The sequence below is a fragment of the Boeremia exigua genome, assembly GCF_020726555.1.
Source record: "Boeremia exigua strain MPI-SDFR-AT-0100 chromosome Unknown C7974scaffold_10, whole genome shotgun sequence".
NCBI classification, from domain to species: domain Eukaryota; kingdom Fungi; phylum Ascomycota; class Dothideomycetes; order Pleosporales; family Didymellaceae; genus Boeremia; species Boeremia exigua.
The window spans coordinates 642585-662223 of record NW_025763527.1 but is presented as its reverse complement, the minus strand read 5'-3'; the positions used below and the strand labels follow the sequence as shown (position 1 = coordinate 662223).

Here is a 19639-nt window from a genome sequence, read left to right as displayed (position 1 = left end):
CACAATTGCAAATTCACGCATCTGTCTCGCAGTGTGTTGCTGATGGTTGCACAAAGCAGCTTGGCCAACAGCTCCTTGTGACTATACGAAGTTTATGCCTACGCCTCACTAGCCTGATAGGACGGGACACGAGTAATGCGATGCACGGCACGCCTGGAAGCGTTTGCGATCAATCAAGGGTCTCTCACGCACTCACTACCGGTGCGACCAACGTCTTCGCTGGTTTGGTGATACGTTGAGTCTTGTGTGAGATCGAGCCTCGGAACTCGTTCAGAGACATCAAACCAAGGTCGGAAGTCCGAGTCAAAGCTCAAGTCAGCAGCTTTCAAAGCTGTGTCCGAACTTAGATCCAACATAGCACGCGAGTGTTGGTGGATGGGATGGGCATGTTGATCCTGCACGGCTGAGCTGATTCTAATTTGGGGGGCCCCGCCCCGCCGATCGCTCATCCATGCGCACGGAACCCGAACGCACATGTGTGCTCCACGAACATCCGCCATGCACTGCGCCTCAACGTACAGAAGGCGCATCGCAGTGTGCGCGCTTAGATTTGACGGCCCTTTCTAAACAAAATGGAGGGCTATCTATCGCATAGGTATTGCTGGGGTTTACCGATATCTTGTCTTAGCAAAGTTACCACGAGCGGATGTTCAGAGTTCCATCTCGCCAACACCGCGAGCTGCCGTTCCGAACGCCACAAGCCTGCACTCCCTTGACTTCCGCAGCTGCAGACGGGCCTAAATCGGACTGGCTATTTTGGATTCCGGACTGTGTACATCATTGCCCGGCTGTTAGTAGTCATGATCACCCAGGTTGCGTTTTCGTCGGAACAATTGGTCACCAACATCTTTTCACTTGAATGCATATCGCGACTACAGCCCGTCGATGACTACACAAACTTGACTCGAGTACAGGATCAGGAGGGGCACTGCAACCTTTGGATCGCCAATTCGCCACGGAGTCCCGCAAGTCCTGCTCCGAAGGAGCACATCAAGAAGAGGATGTCGTTTCAAAGGTTGAGAAACTCGAAGAAGTCAGGGACTGTGCTGCGTGCAGTCCCAGAAATGACAGAAAGTGGGTCGGCTCTCCACGCTGACGAGCGAGACACGCATACGTCAACTTGCCAGGCCAAGAGCTGCAAGTCAGCATCCAGCAGTCCAGCATTATCATCCATCTCAGAGAACGAAGGATGGTCCAAACACCCCACCGTTTCGACAAACAACGACAACACTCTAAAAACGGCTTCGAGTATCGCTTCGCTCAAAGGAGCTATTGGTACATACAGACACGGAAGAATTCAGTGGCGTCTCAAAGACAAGCATGGTCTTAGCGCAGTAAAGAGCTTGAAACCCAAGATACATGTAGTAATCCCTAGCGGAGCACAAGATCGAGCTCAGCCGACAGCTCCAGGCTCTGGACACCCTAGCAACGCGCAAGTTCGTTCCGCCTCTGCTGAGCTCGAGGAGGCGTATGACATATCTCCACCAACAGGAACGAGCTTAGTTATGATGCGCGACTCCATCGTATCACCACTCAGCCGCCCGCCGCCTCTTGGACAGCTCCAAGTGCCCACTCCTACCACACCTACGAACTCCAAGAACTCACAGCATCGCAAGATCAACTCAACATCAACTACGTCATCGGTTGGCTCTCGAGAAAGCGATGCGTTCTCCTTACACAGTAACCAATCCTCGGAAACTAGTGTCGAAGAGGACGATCTACGCATGCTTCCCAAGACCACAGGCGACTGTCCAGCCTTCGGAATTGACTTCGGTCCTCCTCCAGCGATACCGCCCCGTCGCTATGCACCGTGTTCAGCCAAAGATGCTGAGTTTAAACCTACCTGCACGATCAAATCTGCACGGGATGCCACGAACGGTATCGTCCGCCGCCCTACGGTTCACCGCAAAACATCGAACTCGAGCAGCCACCGAAGAAGCCTCGACTCAAACCCAGGTATCGGTGCCATCAACCAAGCGATCAATCGGACGGAGTCGAAGAAGTCAAAAAATGAACGAAGTGCAAGTCCAACATTGAGCGAGGCAGAGACCGAGCTTCAGAGGTCATTAACTACGCTCTCGGAAGACACGTTCCTGGGTCGAATCGCGGATAACGATAGGCGGCCCCTGACGCCACGACCTCAGGAGGAGCGTAACCAACACCCCTGGCGGAAGCACATGACAAGGCCGTCGGCTGAACCTGCTCCTCTACTGCCGAGGAAGTCCAGCAAGCGACAGTCGGTCATCAATACTGAACTGTTCAGGTTGTCTCGAGTACCAAAGGACCACATCGCATCCCAAATTACGAGAGGAAGATCACTGAGAAGAGAACAGCGTCTGTCGGTAGAGATCCCTTCCCTGAGCCAGATATCACATGAGTCGATGCTGTCACCCGTTGAGATTTTAGCAACACCAGAGCCCCGCGTCATCTCACCTGGCGACGCCGAGAAAGTTCTTCATCAGATCCTGCAAAGCGTAGATAATTTCGAAGACTTGTTCGCTCTGGGGTCCGTCAACGTTGGATTCTACAAAGTCTTCAAGCGACATGAGCTCGAACTTGTCAAGTCTGTTGTGCAAAGGACATCTCCCGCGGCGTGGGAGTTCAGGGAGTATGCCTTCCCAGGGCACGATATACTGCACGACGACGATTTGGAAATGACGCGGCCCTTCGAGGAGTACACCCCGGCGAGCTATCTCCACCTCCAACAGCGCGACACTAACATTCTGCATGAGATCAAGTTGTTGATCCATGAAAAGTGTCAGTCTTTCGTACGAGCGGAGATCTCTGCTGCTCTTGTTGACGAGAAATCGCCCAACGCTGCCAGGGTGGATGATGCGCTGTGGCGTATCTGGACATTCTGCAAGATCTTTGGATCTGGCAAGGGCCGTGAAGACGATGTGGTCGCTCAGCAAGACTGGCTTCAGGGCGGTGTCCAAGCACATCAGCCAGCATGCACCTTCAGCGTCATGAGTACGGACTTCATGAACGATACCCTGATCGGTGCACCAGACTGCTTTGCACAAGGAAACGAAGGCGGCCTGTCGGCAGAGCAGCTCTTCGATATGATGGAGCTGTGGAACTGCCTCGGCGTTTTGCTGCAAGGCTTCCAAACTCGCACTGCGGAAGCACGCAAGTATGGCATCTACGACGATACTGAGATCCGTGGAGGCGATATTGATGGAGAGGAAATGATGCTAGGTAATTTGTTCCGTATCCAAGACGTGAGCTCTACTGACATTCACAGACGAATGGATTCACCATGTTCTCAGCTTCGGCCTCGCCACTGTCCTATTCCTCGCCCGCCCCTGCTACGAGAACAATGGGACTGCTTTCACGCTGGCTGATGCCCAGGGCTTGACCAAATGGAAGTCTCCCGTTCATGGCAGTACTAATAGGAGTTTCCTGAAAGAGGCAGCTTCTCGCGTCTACGAAGACAAGCTTGCACATGTATATGCAGAGAGCTCCACGCGCGAGCTTCAGCGACAAATGTCGAAGCAGCGCATCCAAAAGCACATCCAAGACCTCAAGCACTACAGGAGTAATGGCCAGCCGATACGTATGATTCGCCAGAGTCAGGACCGGCCGATGAGCGAATGGGAAAAGGTGATGAGCAGTCTTACGCGGGTACACCCTCCATTGCCCGACAACAATCTCACCTCCCACATTCCTTCTTTCCGACCTACCTCTGCAATTGCGCAGGAAATCTCGACCCACATCTTCGAGCTTCCAGCACCGACCAGCACAGCACGAGCGCTCTTGCCTCCTTTGGTCACCCATTCTACACCACAGCGAACCATAGCGCAACCGCTCCTTCCCACACCCTCGTCATCCACAGTGTCCGGTCCGCGCTCGTCCCCACGACGCGTTGTCGCCCAACCACTCCTCCCCACTCCCTCCGCATCCATCACGTCCGCTGCCCGCGACCGAACTAGCACAGCAACAAGCGCAATGCCCTCCATCATCGAGCACCCCATCTTCCTCACCCAGTCGCCCCAACAAATCCGATTCCCTGATACCCCACCCTGCTACGTCCAGCGGCCCCATGTCCCCAGCAAGGAATCAGACATCAGCCTCAGCTCGCGCAGCTCAAGCAACAGCGAGCGCTCCAGAGCAGCACCCGTTACTCAGCATCCAGTTTACTACCAGCACCCGGCTCAAGCCGATATTTTCGACAGCCCGGCGTACGAGAACACGGCTGAGAAGGCAATCTACCGCATCGTGGAGATGGGTTTCACGGCCGAGCAGGCGAGGGACGCACTGAGGGTTACGGATGCCGGGGATGGCCTAAGGGTCGACCGCGCCGTGGAATTACTTCTGAGTCGGCAGATGTGAGCATCGTTTATCGCAACTCCACCCTGTACTTTTGTTTTCCCTTTCTTTTCCCTGGTGTTCGGCATGCGGGTTCATTGCAGTCCCGCCACCTCACTCGTTAGGTGCGAAATCTCTTTTGTTTCTTGTATGGCATAGTAAGATACCCATCTGTCGCTAGCACGCGTTGGCATTGCACGACACTGTTAGTAGGAATAGCATTACACGATTGATCGTGCAAATTGATACACTGATGATTAGTCCTCGTTGACTTTGACACGTTATGCAGTATGACCTCAAGAGAAAAATCGAAAACTTGTTGCCACTTTATTTGACGCGAGTGTACGCGGTCTGTTCCTTGTATGTCAGGTCTTCGTTCACTGGACGGTGGGTGTGATTTGCGTAGTTGGATGTACATCCTACTGCAGTCATTGAATCCGTTCAAGTTCTTGAAGCCGTTCGAGGGCCTGAACGGATCCAAGAACTTGAGTGAATCGAAACTTGAACAAGTGACTTGTTCAAGCCAGACAGCTCTAAGCTCACAATATCACGGTTGACTAAGCTTTCGCGAGCATACGAGTAGGTACGAGTCAGCGTGGGGGCGATCGCCAGACTTACCTTGCCCCAGAAACAACCATCGACCGGGAAAAAGCACTGAGCAAAATTGCAGCAATCTGACGATTCAACACCCAATTCATGTCTGGGATCTTGGAAATTTGTGTTACCTCATCGTAATTCACAGTCAGAGTTCTCGCAGCTTCTTGCTCCTCGACTGACCTTGCCTTGAAACCAGCGGATCCTTCGTGTGCCCAGACGACTTGGGCCACTGGCCGGACCGCAGAGCCTCATCGTTCTCCACACTGGAGACGGCTATTACACGATAGTGAGGTACTGAACGGGCCCGGAAGGCGGTCAGTATGCGGCTGTCGTGTGATCTTCTTGTGTCTTTTCGGTCATCAAAAACCACGAAAGGTTCACATCGCGCTTTCTGTTCTCGGAAAGAGATTAGGACTTACGATCACCGAGTGACAGTGATTCTGTCTCCCACGCAAGATTGTGATGCATCCCCTCATTTCTCCGCAGACAAACTTGGTTCTGGGGAAGTCGTTGTTCGCCGGTTTCCTCCGGTTTCAAGGCACACACATCAAAATGAGGATCACGGCACAGTCTCACATGGGGCGAGCACACGAGGTGTATTCGGAGACAGCATAGCGGATGGTCTACTCTTGCTAGGATCTTTCCTGACTACAATCTACTGAAAGCAGTATGAAGTCCGATTCTACCCTTGACAGCTCCGATGGCGCAGGGATTTTCCAGCGAACGACGTCGATTTGGACCGGCCTTTGAATCAAAAGCCGTAGCTGGCGTCATAGCGCTGCGCCCAAGCATGCCAATCGGAAACTCATCGGCAGCTAAAAAGCTTTTGCAGAGCCTCACATGGAGCCTCGAACGGTGAACTACACTAGGCGCGCGCCACTATACAGAAAGCTTGTCGTGACTATGAACACAGATGCAACGGCTTCACGAACCCCAGGTATCAGAATGCACCCACAATCCCGGGGTGATGGACAGTCCACACCGTTCTCCAGCATTCAATCGGTCAGAATCTCGGAATGAGACACCGATCAGCGCAGAGCCTCATGTGGGTCTGCTAGAAGCTTTTGGAAGTTAAGCTGCACTCAAGCTCCACCAAGAAACCGGACCATTGCTTGTGTGCTCCACTGCACTATGCTATTCCTGTAATATCGCGATGGATCCCTGACATCCAGTCACCAGGTTCTTGAGCCGGGGGTGGCAGATTTTTGCTGCATGTGCCATGGAGACTCCACGCGTACGTCACACAATATTGGAGAGGGTACCATGGGGATTTTCTCCATGGGCCGGTCCTCTCCACTGGGGATTTAAAAGGCGGAGACAGACCTCAGAGCAGGGCGAAGTGAAAGCACTTTCCTCACCCTTCACTCTTATCTCTGCCGCTGATCTTTGTTGATCACTGCCTGCCATGTCCATGGACGAGAAAGACCCCAAGATGTACGAGGAGGTTGCACCGGCTGCTCCTGGCAAGGCTGGAGAGATTGCCGTCGCCCCTCCCGCAGACTACAACGCACCAAAGGCCAAAACTGAACAGCTCGAAAACGCTCGTGGCTGGGAGTCGGACAACCTGATCCACGACCTAGAGAAGGAGCTTGAGCTGTCTGGCTACAAGAAGGGCATTTTCGACCTCGAGTTCAAGAACCCCAAGCACTTCACTTGGCTTCTTGTTGTTTTCGCGTCGATGGGAGGTCTCCTCTCTGGACTCGACCAGTCGCTCATCTCTGGTGCCAACCTGTTCCTGCCCGCGGATCTCGGTCTTACAGACCAGCAAAACTCCCTTGTCAACTCCGGCATGCCGCTAGGTGGTAAGCAATTCATAGCCGGCATTCTCAGAAACCTGCTAATGCTCAACAGCTATCGCTGGTGCTTTCCTCATCTCGCCCTGCAACGAATACTTTGGTCGCCGCTGGGCTATCCTCATCTCCTGCATTCTATACACTATCGGTGGTGCTCTTGAGGCAGGCTCTATGAACTATGGCATGATCGTTGCCGCTCGTGTCATCCTCGGCGCTGGTGTTGGCCTTGAGGGCGGCACAGTTCCGGTGTACGTCGCCGAGACGGTCGAAAGTCGCCTTCGTGGAAATTTGGTCTCGCTCTACCAATTCAACATCGCTCTCGGCGAAGTACTTGGATATGCTGTCGCAGCAATGTTCGTCAGCGTTCCTGGAAACTGGCGCTACATCCTTGGTTCGTCGCTGGTCTTCTCTACCATCATGGGCGTCGGCATTCTCTTCATGCCCGAATCTCCCCGTTTCTTGATGCACAAGGGCAAAACACTCGAGTCCTTCAAGGTATGGAAGCGTATCCGTGGAATCGAAACGCTGGAGACTCGTCAGGAGTTCTTCATCATGAAGGTCAGTACCGAGGAGGAAGAGGCCGAGGTCGCTGCCAGCCGTACCAACCGCTTCCCCTGGATGGACTTCTTCACCAACCCCCGCGCTCGCCGTGCTATTATCTACGCCAACACTATGATCTTCCTCGGACAATTTACTGGTATTAATGCAATTATGTATTTTATGTCGGTATTGATGCGACAGCTGGGGTTTGACGACTACGAGGCCAACTATATGTCCTTGGTCGGTGGTGGTTCTCTTCTGATCGGTACCATCCCTGCTATCTTCCTCATGGAGACTTGCGGTCGCCGCTTCTGGGCTATTGCTATGTTGCCTGGTTTCTTTGTTGGTCTTATCCTGGTCGGGGCCTCTGACCATCTTGGAGAAGGCAACGTCAACGGCAGACTCGCCATGTACCTCACCGGACTGGTTCTCTACGAGCTCTTCTTCGGATCTTACGCCGCCCTGACCTGGGTTATTCCTTCTGAGGTATACCCTACCTACCTCCGCTCCTACGGAATGACCACCTCCACCGCATGGCTCTTCCTGTCATCGTTCATCGTTACATACAACTTCACCGGCATGCAGAAGGCATTCACCCCCACAGGCCTTACTCTTGGTTTCTACGGTGGTATTGCAGTGATTGGTTGGTTCTACCAGATCTTCTTCATGTACGAGACGAAGAACAAGACTCTTGAGGAGATTGACCAGCTCTTCATGAAGCCCACCAGTCAGCTTGTTAAGGAGAATGCTGCAAGCTCCCTGGGTGTTACAAAAGACTTGCTTCATGGACGCTTCAGGAAGGTGTTCATTGAGAATAACCGCCTGGAGTCAGAGTACTAGGGCGCGGGAGATGATAAGACGGAGAGTAACGAGTTATGTCTGAATGTCTGTCTCTGATGATGTAGTTGTTATATATACTGTTGAACAAGATTAATTATTCCACACCGCGCACCAGGGATTCAAACGTAGCATTGCCGGGATGTTGTGATCATGTTTAGTGCCTGTGTTTAGCTGAACGTTTACTAACATATAATGTCATGTCAAGCCCGACCTCTATACTGTGGCGCTTAGATAGAGTAGGTAGCGCCATGCGTTACATTGCGCCGGGACCGTCTGTGCGCGAAGCGCCCGGAGTTGTACATGTGTACCTTCCAAGTGCTTCGTTCATCTTATAAAATCCCAATTTGTAGTCCAGCTAATGTATCCAGCTACTCGTTCATGCACAAAATGGATCACGAAGAGTTCACGTCTGACTCCAGTTCGCCACGAGAGGAAATCCCACACGATGCTCAAGCTGCGCAAGTGAGCAATTCTACAGGATCGTCATTGTTGCCGACAAATGAGATTCCCGAAGCTCAAGCACTGCTTCTGGACCGAACAACCCGTGAACTAGAACAGCTTTGTTCTAAAAACATCGAGGTACAAACGATCAAGGCACATTTGGAGAGTTGGATGGTTGGATCGAATTCAACGAAGTTGCAGCCGAATCTTCTGATTCGACTCAATAGCTCAGGAGCTCTCCAGTATGCAGTCAAGAATCAACGCAAAGATGTTGTGCGCGTACTGCTCAATTACGATCTCGTCCCAAGCGAGAGATCGATTTCAGCAGCATTGGATCATGTTAATAATACAGGAGATACGTCCATGCTTCAGCTCCTGATAGATGACGGATGGGATATCAATCAACTCTACAATAGGTCTCGACCTTCTATCATGAGGTACGTATCACGCCATATTGTTAGGGTTTAGTTAACGATCGTCACAAGTGTCGTCGTAGGCGATGTAAACCTCGTGAAATGGTGTCTGTCACTTGGTGGAGATCCTAACGCAGTCAGCCCTTCCGGAATGAGTGTGCTTCATCGCGCCGCTTGCATCGGGACTATTGCGTCTCTTGAGGCCTTGCTCGCTGCTGGAGGGCAAATCCAATCACCCTGCCACTCCGACGACATTGTTGCTCACGCTGCTAGCGTCCACGATGAGTCCTACAATCGAATTCCTGTTATCCAATATCTGTTGGATCGTGGCGCTGACATCGACGCCTACTATGCGCAGCGCCACGATCCCAGGGAAACGTCGGGGCTTCAACTCTGGATAGGCACGCAGACAGCACTGCACATCGCGATCGAAAGAGACAGTCGTGATCTGGTTGAGTTCTTGATACAGAAAGGTGCAGATCCCAGCAAACGTATGTGGAACTACAGCACCGTATGCGTCCTTCTCGAGGAATGGAAAGGAAGGTCTGGTTGGGAAGAACATATACAATGGCTCGACGCTATCAGCTACGCCCGCTTTTTAGGTCGCGAGGGTATTGTAAACTTCTTGCAGGGCTCCTGAAGTATCGTGATGCGATAGTTACTTAGAGAGGTAGTTGTTGGGTTCCGGCAGGCAGGGTATTTGATTTCTCGATTCCAGAGAGGCTGGATGTGGTGTTTACGCAAGGCTTGCCTGGGCTAGTTCGTCGTAACAATCTAAATTCCTTCTCTCCTTCATAAGATCTGTTGCGTTTATGCTCGATCCATAATATTCGCAGTCACCGTACTGAAGCATATCGTCAATGATGTCATCCCACAACGAGAGTTTGTACATGACTTTTACCAGCACATCGTATGCTATTGTTGCAGAAAGTTGAAAACATATGGATGATCTGAGATGGCCCGCTCGCCGTCAAGCGACCGGTTCACTTGGTTGCCAAAGTGAATATACTGGTCAATTGAATGAAGTCGTAGACACCAGGGAACGTTGAATCAACAATCTCTTGCTCACCTACTAGGCTTCGGCGAAGATGAGCTCTTCATCGATTGTCACGCACACGTCAAATCAAAGAATACATAGCGGTATGTGATACACGCATGATTCAACAAACAGAGACAAAGATACAAGCTAAAAAGGGAAACATCTAGACAGAGAAAGATGCTTGAGATAGCAAACACGTGTAAACTCAAAAGCAGCAAGCAATTCGCGCCGTGCCATCAAAACAAAGAGTCGTGAGGTCAGCATCCACCCAAGCCGGCCTTAGTCCCCACGCTCCCAACCGAGGCTCCCCACAACCTCCCACAGCCACACCAGTCCCATCACGGACCCACATCATTCGATCAACTTGTCAACTTGACAGCGCTAGCAACCGCATTGATTTTCCTTTGGTCCAGGATTATATACGGTACCATTGACCGAAGGTGTATCAACAGCAGCCCGGCTGGCACAATTGTAAGACCACTCCGTTCAACGAAGATACTCGGGCTCGTATCTAACAAAGTTTCAGGGTTAGCGCGTGAGACTTTTAATCTCAAGGCTCAGGGTTCGAGTCCCTGGTCGGGCGATTATTCTTTTTGCATTTCTTCTGATCTTTTTGCATTTCTTCTGATCTTTTTGCATTTATCGTGATCTTTTTGCTTTATGGTCTGTAGAGAGGCATCCGTCGCAGTGTCAGATGTGAGTCGCGATATCTTTCATGCGACACAGGAGATATGGTCAGATGGGATGAGGAAGTCGATGCACTGCGGTGGTGACGCGCATCACATGTGTCGTCATGCATTCACCTTCTGCTTTTTCACCAACTGACTCCAATGTTCACCACACGCACACCCAAGTTGTCGATATTCTCATTCTGTGTCCATCTAGAGATGCTAGTACTCTATGCTGGTTATTTGGTTTGTCGCTGTGGCATCTGGTCACAACAATACGAGGGTGCTACTTTAGCTCAAGCTGCGAATTCGCCGATATCAATTACTTCCGGACAGACGTAACCTAAAGTACGCCCATCGCTATTTACATCGCGGGATGAACATACCTTCCCAAAGGCTCTGCTGATGGATTGTCTCAGTCAAAACTTTCCTCCGCTTTCGTACTATCATGTCGAATACCAGTTGCCTCCGCATACTCCTCATCTGTCTGGCCGTCATGTAGGTTTGTAACGTACGCCTCGAACTCGACCACGTTCTTGATTGCCTGTTCCAGATGATCATACTCCAACCTTTGCCCACGAAACTGCGCCAGCTGACGCGCCGTATTGAGTGTATTTCTGATTTGCCTTCCGTTCAGCTTGTATTGTGCAAGTCTCCGGGTCTTGCTTGAAATGCTATCAAAGTCGACATCATCGTTCGATTGCCTCAAGTGTTCGATGAAGTTGTCCCAGACATCCATGCGATTTTTCTCCGAAAGTGGTGGGTAATGAAGGGAAAGCTGCACGCGAGATTTGAAGGCTTCGTCGAAGGTGCCGATGCGGTTGGAGGTGAGAATAAGGATGCCTTCGTAGTATTCCAGCACGCGGAGAAAGACAGAGACGAGCGCGTTTCGTTCTAGATCCAGCTTCGTTCGCTCCTCCAGGAAAACATCAGCCTCGTCGAGGAGTACAACACAGTTCCATGTGACTCCAATGAACAAAACCGAGGTGAGGTACTTCTCTACTGTTTCTGGGTCGGTGCCAACATCGCCACAGGTCACCCTGTAGAGAGGCCTCTCTGCAAGCTCAGCAACACTCTCAGCCGTAAGCGTTTTCCCGGTGCCTGGTCCCCCATGAAGCAGTATCAAAAGACCTTCTCCTTTGCCCGTCATGAAGTCAGCCTTGGTGTTGGCTTTCCGCTTGAGGTGAACCGTAACCAGAGCTTCAATCAACTCTTTCTTACTTCGATCCATGACCAGGTCGCTCTTGAAGACGTTCTTGTTCCATTCGATATCTTCGATTTGCTCTACGTTCAGCTCACCTGCACATTGATGTTAGCGAGGGCGTTATGGATAGTTGCGAATAACCCACTCCACTTCTTGTTATGGAAGCCAAAACCTTTGATCTTTGAGGGCAGCAGGAGGACGAAGTGGGGGTATTGTTCTTGTGAGGGAGGATCATCGCTCAGCATCGCGCCCGCATCAAAGTCTGTGCGGGTCCCTTCAGGGACGTCGGGCCCATGCAGCATCTTATATGTCTTCGTGTCGACCATGTATCGTGTTTGGTTCTGGGAACATTAGTGTATTCTTAACTCGAAGTGGAAAGGCGAACGAGCTTACCGATCGATCACTCGTCTCGTTAGATGCGACACTGTAGCTGACATACTTCCTTTTGCGGCACGACCAAAATATCTCCCCTCGATACTTCAGTCTCTTTTCCAGACCTGTGTTGTCGAACCTCAACGGGAAGTAGGCAAGCTCCGATATTTTTATGATATCAGATTTGGAAGGCCATTCGACCGTAGGCGAGATTTCACGCAAGTAGAATTCTCCATCGAAATCCCACGACCAGCACTTAAGAGCTACATGGTCTTCGTCGATACTGCGACAGTCTTTCGCAATAAATGCCAAAGGTTCGTCATCTCTCATTGTAACGATCAGGTCGTTGGGCCGGTAAAGCTTTGCCCAGTGTTTCTTGTTGACCAGGCCTTGAGCGAAAAGCTGTTCTGCTTCGTGCCATTCAGCAGCTGCAGATACTTCAAGGTAGTTCAGCAACGCCTGGAGGTGGAGCTTTTGCGTTGAATCAGCAAGCCTATTTGAAGCATCCTGGAGCTCATCTTTGCAGTGCCACAGTTGCAAATAAGGATACGTCAGATTTTGCTCAGTATCCCATTCGTGTAAACTTGTAGGGTGAGAGGACTTCAATGCTGTCATCGTTCTAGTGAGCCCTTTCGAGGGAACGAGTACTTGTTGCTTCCTCTCGGCTGGTGCCGCATCTTTCATGAGAACGGAGTAGTATGGTCTGACTTGTGCACTGACGTGCCCACTCATACCGAGTGGCATCCACAAGCGTTCAAACTGATCCATTAATTTTTCATGGTAGCCACCGCAATCGTAGATGTTGCGTACGACAAAGGGTATGCTTGGGTGATCCTCGAGCAGCCATTCAGGACTTGAAAGAGGATGTAGACCCCTCAAAGGTGTTGTCCGATTGGAATTGGCACGGAGACGCGGCACATCGTAGTAATGTTCTTCTTGGTCATGTTCGTCGTGATAATCTAGTTCACCATCACAGTCTACGCGATGTATGACGATATGGGTTGAGTTGACATCGCTAGGTGTTGTCAGTAACATTCCCTCGTCTCCTATTGACGAACGATATCGATGTACAGTAATGGAAGGTTCGAAATAGTCTCGGCTTGGTCTAGCGCCATCGGGACCGCATTTTCTTGCATTTTGGGGCAGAATAATGCCGAAAAGATACAAAGAAGGGTACAAGAGGTAAATGGCGTTGGCCCGTGTAAGTTGATATCCAGAAGTCAGTCAAAGATGTGCATAATTGTAGGCTTGGCCCCATGTTGGATCCGATTGGGGGCTGATACCATGTGGCCATGCTTGATAGGTCGATTAACGCCTCCAATCTCTTGGCGCTGCAGGCAGTACCTTCTGCGGCGGCTGCAGTGCCATCAACCATCTCGATTGACGCTCGCTTTCCGGTACTGTATCGTCCTCGGATATGGTGTATTTGGTATTTACAACTTCCTGACCAGGTGTATCTGAGGGTCTTGCTACCTCATGATCCGAGAAATTGAAAGTCCAAGTCCCGTCATTTGAGTCTTCGCCTGCATTTAGGAAAGAGTCGAAGTCGAAGTTCTCGAGCGCATTTTCACCGTCAAAGTTGAATCCAGGCCTATCAGAGGCTTCGGTACTATGGGAAATTTGGCCATTGCTGACGACAGGTATCCTACCCTTTGTGTCTGCTGGGTTCGGCGGACGAGTCAGCGGGCGCTGGCTCTGCCAGTAGGGTTTAGAGGTGTCCTGTATCCCTCGCGCCTTATTATTCAGTTCTATCAGCCTGAGCTGCATTTCGTAGTCCTGCGGGGCAAGTCCCCCTTGCAGCAGACCCTGCTTTCGGTTGCTTCGTGGCTGAGGCGGAGGCTGAGGCTGAGACTGAGGGGAGGCGGAGGGCAGAGAGACTTTGAGTCCGGGTTGCAGGCGTGATATATCTCTATGTCTGTCTGTCTGGCTCTGTGACTGCCTCTTGGTGTTCTTTGTGTCCTTGCTTTTCTGATTAGACTTGTTGAACCGAGCATTGGTATTGGCCTTCGTCTTGTGCGACAGGTCATGTTCAACATCGAGTGGCAGAATCTTGAAATCGCATTGATCATCCTTTTTGTTCTTTTGCCCGATCCGTTTTGTTTGCCTCGCACTATCCATCTCTTTCTTGTGAGGCTCGCTGCGCGTTGTCTGAGCCTGCTGCAACGCATGCTCGTGCTTCAAATCAATCGTGTCAGAAGCTGTTCTTGCATACTGCGACAGCCTGCCGCCTCCCATGACTTCCCGTAGGGCGTCGATGTCGTATAATGTAGGCCTTGAGTTACTAGCGGAGAGGAAACGTGCAGCCACTCTGATGGTCTCAGTTCTGTCTGGGCCTGGGTTGATTTGTGCAAAAACATCTGCATCGAAAGCAGGTACTGTGCTGCGGAAGGGCAGTGCGGCCATGGCTTTCTCGGGCTTCTATCGCGATTCTGATATCGCACCAAGGTCTGGTTCAGGAAAGCTATGTGCAGGACTGTGTTCAGAAAGGCTGTGTGTAGGATGCTGGTGCAGGGTACGCAGGTTGTAGCTACATGGGGCAACTGCAACTCGGCCCTCCTGCACTGCCCCACACCGCCGTAGCGTGTAACCTACAACCATAACATCAAGATTGCGGCACAGAGCTTCCTGCGTGAGGCCTTCTCTTCTCAAATTTTGCGCAGATAAGGCTCATGCGTTCAGTTGAAGAGGTTCTAGATGCGCTTGATAGTGGTTGGGGAGGTGACTCCCGAGCAGGCTGCCTGGTTTAGCCCCCAGCCTGGTCAGAAGTGAGTATCGAGCGGCTGTTGACCAGTACAACTGACAAATACGCTCGCAGAAAACAAGCCACGGCCACCGAAGCATACCATACAGCAGCACAACAACTCAAAGAAGAGTTAGATATCGGGCAATGTGCGCAGATCCCGGAGGACAAAGCTGCTTCGATCGAGGAAGTATGCGCTACTGTTAGTGCAGCTAAGAAGCGATACGACGACTCATCGAGTGACCACAATGGTGTGCGAGCATGGCTGGGGAAGTTGTCTGGCAGGGTCATGCACTTTCAGCCAATCATGGACGCTCTAGCGCAGCATCACCCAGAGTATGTTGCACTTGCCTGGGGTACGCTAAAGCTGATTCTGACGGTATGTCGAATATCAATGTATTCTCGAGAACCAGCTAACAGTTCCGGACAAGGGCATCATCAACCGCGCGAACCTCATCAAAGAGCTTGCCGAAGCACTGGTTAACATCGCTGACAAACTGCCTCGAGCCCATTTGAACGTAGAGCTCTACAAAACTACAGACATGGAAGCCGCTCTATCAAAATTATATGCTTGCATACTGATGTTCTTCCGGCTTTGCCATCGATGGCACAACAGGAGCGAATGCGGTCGGCTATCGTCATCACTCAAGGACTCCTTCGAACTCAAGTACAACGACCTGCTGTTGGAGGTTGAGCGAGCTTCAGGCGTAGTGGGAAATCTTGCTACCGCAGGAGCGTGCGTGGAAATTCGAAATGTTCATGCTCTTACCAGAGCAGACCACGCAAAGCTCCTTGGGATGGATGCAGGATTGAAGACGGCGTTTGAAGCGCAGACACTGAGACTTGATAGCCTCGACAGACGTGTTTCTAATATCAAAGACGGCCAGGCAACACTTGAAGATGGACAACTCAGGCTTGAAAGCAGGCGTACAAGACTTGACCCGACCGATCCTAAAGTCATACAACTTTCGGACGGCCGGGAGATGCTCAAAGTGCAGGTCACGCAAATCTACAGCATTGTACAAGGAAGTCAGTTGATTCTCAATCAGACGCATCGCACCGTATACCGACTAGAGTTCCACCACATCCTTGAGTTCTTCATGCCAAAAACGCTGCCAGGCTCTGCTCTACAGAAGATAAAGCCATTGGTCCAGCGTAGGCCACTCATGTCCAACCCGCGGCTTGAAAGCATGCTCCGCGCCTGGGGGAGGGATCCCCAATCCGCAATCCTAGTTTTCAACGCCGCCACGCGCGAACAGAAGCAAGCCAGCGAGCTCGCAGCAGACGTCGTGAACCACCTGCGTGGCAGCGCCCAATCCGTCTTCTGGCGCATCTCAAATGGAGGATCCAGACACCAGGTGACCATGGCAGACGTGTTCAAATCCATCATCTACCAAGCCCTTCAGCAGTGGGGCGCTGCATACGCCGACCTGGGCGAACAGCTGCACCCGCACAAGCTCCACGGCACACACACAGCCCGCGAGTGGGTCGACCTGATCTGCCTCCTCTTTGCCAACCTCCCGTCAGCGTTTCTCGTCCTCGAGACAAAGGATCTTCGCGACACATACACCACTGATCGGGACTGGACGAACCAGCTACTCGAGTATCTCCAAATCATCGTGGATCGCGCTGTCGCAGCCAGATGTCGGGTAAAGGTGCTACTGCTTCTCTATGGGAGCAAAGCGAGTATCTGTCCCGCCGCACACGCGAAGGACAACGTGCGTGTGGTGTCGCTCCAGCAGATCGAGGTCCCCGCGCGGCTGAAGAATAAGGCGGGTCATTCAGGGTTGAATCTGAAGGGCTGGGGGCTGAAGCAAACAATACCACCGCAAGTGCGTTGAAGAGGATTCGTGCAGGGGAGGACGGATCTGCTCCAGTCAGTTGACGTTGGGTGGACGCCGAAACATCATCCCATAGGGTTCGCGCGTGAGAGGATTAATCTCTAGTGTTCGAGGCCCTGGTCGGGCGATTCTTCTGCGTTCGTGATCTCTGTGCTCTGTGATCTTCTTTGCATCTGAGCCACTGTTCGCGCGGGATTCTTCAATTTCCTACTCTTAATCGTACAGCGTTAGAATGCACTGCAGTAAAGGGAATATTGTGACAGGTACTGATATTTTTTTGTCTCCAAGCACGTAAGAAGAACAATGGTACGTAACTCATTTCGCGTATATACTCGCTTGTCAAACATGACGTTCACCATGCGTTTAATCTGACTCAGGGATCTGGCCTGCAACAAGCGCGATAAGCGCGGCGCCGACTCCCGAGCCGTCCTTCGCGATTCCAATACGAATGTGCTTCTCGCCATGATCGCCGATCTCCGGAACTGCGCGGAGCGCCTCCCTGATGTGCTCCTCGAAGTCGGGGTAGAACTCAACGAGTGAGCCATCAACACCAACGTCGACAACATCGTCCTCGTTGACCTTGAAGTCCCCTCGGGGAGGCTGGGCACCGGCCTTGTCTGCCGTTGTAGCCGTACCCTTGGACTTGTCCAAGCGGCCTGTGTTGATGATGACAGCACCAATGGCCACAGCTGAGAGACGAGCGGCACGACGACCGATAGCACCGGCAATCGCCCTGACCGCTTCTGCATCCTCTGTGCTGGCGGCTGAGATGCCGTAATCCTTGTCAAGTGTTTGCCTGATCACACGGTGGCCTGCGCTGGTGTCTCCGGCACAGATAGACAGGAAACTTGTGTCAATACCCCACTGCTTGAAGATTTGGCTGTCTTGGGCGATTTGCGTTGTGCTGTGGATGTCGTTCGAGGACGAGTTGTCATCTTGGAAGAGGGGAACCTTGGGGTCCTTGATCAGCTTGACCAGCGCAAGACGGAGCAGTTCACCCAAGAACATGCCGGACACGCGCTTCTCGAACATCTGAATGCCGGGGTTAACCGACTTCTCGTCAAGCTCAACATCGTACGGTGTGTTGGGCAACGTGCGCAGAGAGTTGTCGAAAGAGCCCCACTCGGTGTTGACAATCATCTCACCGGTGGACTTGTCAAACTCTCCTACATTCTTAGAGTTTGTGAGCTTTGAGACCTTGTCCAGCTTCTCCACGTAGGCGCCGTTGGTACCCGTTCCGAAAATAGCTCCGAGCAATGTGCCGGTCTTGCCTGGCGAAGCATACGAACGTGCCATGAGTGTGCCAACAGTGTCATTGACCAAAGCAGCGACCTTGACCGGCAAGTGCAGCTCATCGATCTCGGCCTGGAGCAGGGCGCAGACGTCCTTGCCGACTGCATCCTGGATGTCGAAGCCTTTGGTCCAACGCATGAGCAGGCCCTTGTTGATGCCCACCTGGTTCACAGGGAAGGAAAATGTGAAACCCAGGTTGAAAACCTCCTGCGCCTGTTCTCCGGTCTGGCGGCGCTTCAGTGTACCCGCATAGTGCTCCTCGTGGTGGGCCTGGAGGAACTTCTCAATCTGCTTCGCCAGAAAAGAGAACAGCTCCTTCGATGTCTTTGCGGTCATAAGCTCGTGGGGGACGGCGACTTTGCTCTGGGTGAGAGAGAAGGTGGTGTTGCCGTGCAGCTGGATGGAGCAGACACGGAAGTTGGTACCGCCCAGATCGACGGCCATGTACAGACCCTATAATCGCAGTCAGCCTCGATGTCTCTATTTGTCAAAGTCTCAGGGAGCGGTCGCGTGCCTTTTCAGTGCCATTGGGTACGGCGGTGACGTAGGTTGGGATCTGGCTCAGCTCGGTGCCCTCCTGTTGCAGGCCCTCGTCTGCGCGCTGTCAGCCTCAGTCGCCAATTGCATGGTCAGACACATACCCATCTCTCTGATAAACTCCTTCACCGCTTTGTTCAAGCCATCGTCAGTGAAATCGAATTCGGCGGCAACCCGCTTTGCCTGGTCGGCAAGAGCCATGCTGCGCTTGGGGTGGGTGTTGAAGGTGCCTGCGAATTCGACTGTCTGCTCGGGCTTCGGGCAGATGGGAAGCTCGTGGAAGAGTACGGGATTGCGGAGAGTAATGCCTGGGGAGCTGACGTGCCAATGCTGGTCTCTAGTGAAGAAGCGCAAGACGGTGGCAGGGAAGTGGGGTGAGAAGACTTGGAAGAAAAGCGCTAGCAGGACGATGAGGGCACCGATCACGGTGTGGGTCGCGAATGAGGCTCGACCTGATTTACGGCGGGGAGGGATCCAGCTCGACGGGGGCCTACTGGGCGCGGTGGTGGCTTTAAATGCGCCTGCAGGTGCGCTGTATCTCCTGAAGTGTCTGTTGACGGACATCACCCCGCTTTGTTTGGTCGACAGCTATGACGTGAGGGGTAGGCTCGAGCTTGGGCAGCTCCCACTCAATTTCCATGCATGTGTCCAGCAGCAAAGGCGTGCATGCCAACTCGTTGAGGAAACGGGCGGGAGACGTTGGGCCTTGCAATTGGCACGAGCCGCGTTCCTTTGGGGGGGTGCTGTCTGCACTGCACAGCGCTAGCGGAATCGAGGTGGGCAGTTCCCGACGCAAGTCATCGCTCGTGTGCAGCAGCCGTCAGACCATCACCAGCTTCGAGTCGGGTCAAGCAATGTCATCCCAGCAGCCCAAGTCGGTCCGACACGCTGAGGAATGCCGAGTCGTATCCAAGATAGCCTTGGATTGTTCACCTGCGATCCGCGGCTCTCCGTAAATTATGCATGAATGTTGCTCGACACTAAAACGGTCATCGCAATGCAACCCATCAGCC

The 19639-nt window shown here is 52.3% G+C and overlaps 8 protein-coding genes and 1 non-coding gene across 9 annotated transcripts; 5 read left to right on the top strand and 4 right to left on the bottom strand.

The window, feature by feature from the left end:
• Nucleotides 1-1064: 1064 nt before the first annotated feature.
• On the top strand, nucleotides 1065-4332 carry C7974DRAFT_317648 (uncharacterized protein; the record flags this gene model as incomplete). Its single annotated transcript, XM_046138609.1, has 2 exons — nucleotides 1065-3198; nucleotides 3245-4332. The coding sequence occupies 2 exons, from the start codon at nucleotides 1065-1067 to the stop codon at nucleotides 4330-4332; spliced, it is 3222 nt and encodes a 1073-aa protein (XP_045993941.1).
• Nucleotides 4333-6118: 1786 nt separating this feature from the next.
• Nucleotides 6119-8180, top strand: C7974DRAFT_34040 (uncharacterized protein). Its single transcript, XM_046139253.1, has 2 exons — nucleotides 6119-6707; nucleotides 6757-8180. The coding sequence occupies exons 1-2, from the start codon at nucleotides 6311-6313 to the stop codon at nucleotides 8076-8078; spliced, it is 1719 nt and encodes a 572-aa protein (XP_045993940.1). The 5' UTR covers nucleotides 6119-6310; the 3' UTR covers nucleotides 8079-8180.
• A 252-nt stretch (nucleotides 8181-8432) lies between these two features.
• On the top strand, nucleotides 8433-9673 carry C7974DRAFT_474461 (ankyrin repeat-containing domain protein). The gene is made up of 2 exons (XM_046146606.1): nucleotides 8433-8956; nucleotides 9005-9673. The coding sequence occupies exons 1-2, from the start codon at nucleotides 8457-8459 to the stop codon at nucleotides 9570-9572; spliced, it is 1068 nt and encodes a 355-aa protein (XP_045993939.1). The 5' UTR covers nucleotides 8433-8456; the 3' UTR covers nucleotides 9573-9673.
• Nucleotides 9674-10474: 801 nt separating this feature from the next.
• On the top strand, nucleotides 10475-10554 carry C7974DRAFT_t98. The gene has a single exon. It is a non-coding gene; the product is annotated as a tRNA-Lys (tRNA).
• Nucleotides 10555-11054: 500 nt separating this feature from the next.
• Nucleotides 11055-12088, bottom strand: C7974DRAFT_436048 (P-loop containing nucleoside triphosphate hydrolase protein; the record flags this gene model as incomplete). Its single annotated transcript, XM_046145105.1, has 2 exons — nucleotides 11055-11938; nucleotides 11989-12088. The coding sequence occupies 2 exons, from the start codon at nucleotides 12086-12088 to the stop codon at nucleotides 11055-11057; spliced, it is 984 nt and encodes a 327-aa protein (XP_045993938.1).
• On the bottom strand, nucleotides 11958-13387 carry C7974DRAFT_33979 (uncharacterized protein). The gene has a single exon (XM_046139248.1). The coding sequence runs from the start codon at nucleotides 13248-13250 to the stop codon at nucleotides 12147-12149; it is 1104 nt and encodes a 367-aa protein (XP_045993937.1). The 5' UTR covers nucleotides 13251-13387; the 3' UTR covers nucleotides 11958-12146.
• A 136-nt stretch (nucleotides 13388-13523) lies between these two features.
• C7974DRAFT_416008 (uncharacterized protein) lies at nucleotides 13524-14618 on the bottom strand (the record flags this gene model as incomplete). The annotated part of the gene is made up of 1 exon (XM_046143945.1): nucleotides 13524-14618. The coding sequence occupies one exon, from the start codon at nucleotides 14616-14618 to the stop codon at nucleotides 13524-13526; it is 1095 nt and encodes a 364-aa protein (XP_045993936.1).
• A 148-nt stretch (nucleotides 14619-14766) lies between these two features.
• Nucleotides 14767-16978, top strand: C7974DRAFT_34011 (uncharacterized protein). The gene is made up of 3 exons (XM_046139251.1): nucleotides 14767-14980; nucleotides 15031-15334; nucleotides 15387-16978. The coding sequence occupies exons 1-3, from the start codon at nucleotides 14910-14912 to the stop codon at nucleotides 16794-16796; spliced, it is 1785 nt and encodes a 594-aa protein (XP_045993935.1). The 5' UTR covers nucleotides 14767-14909; the 3' UTR covers nucleotides 16797-16978.
• On the bottom strand, nucleotides 16978-19433 carry C7974DRAFT_33967 (uncharacterized protein). The gene is made up of 3 exons (XM_046139246.1): nucleotides 18731-19433; nucleotides 18604-18683; nucleotides 16978-18542 (listed from the first exon to the last, which is right to left on the bottom strand). The coding sequence occupies exons 1-3, from the start codon at nucleotides 19188-19190 to the stop codon at nucleotides 17160-17162; spliced, it is 1923 nt and encodes a 640-aa protein (XP_045993934.1). The 5' UTR covers nucleotides 19191-19433; the 3' UTR covers nucleotides 16978-17159.
• Between the last annotated feature and the right edge of the window lie 206 nt (nucleotides 19434-19639).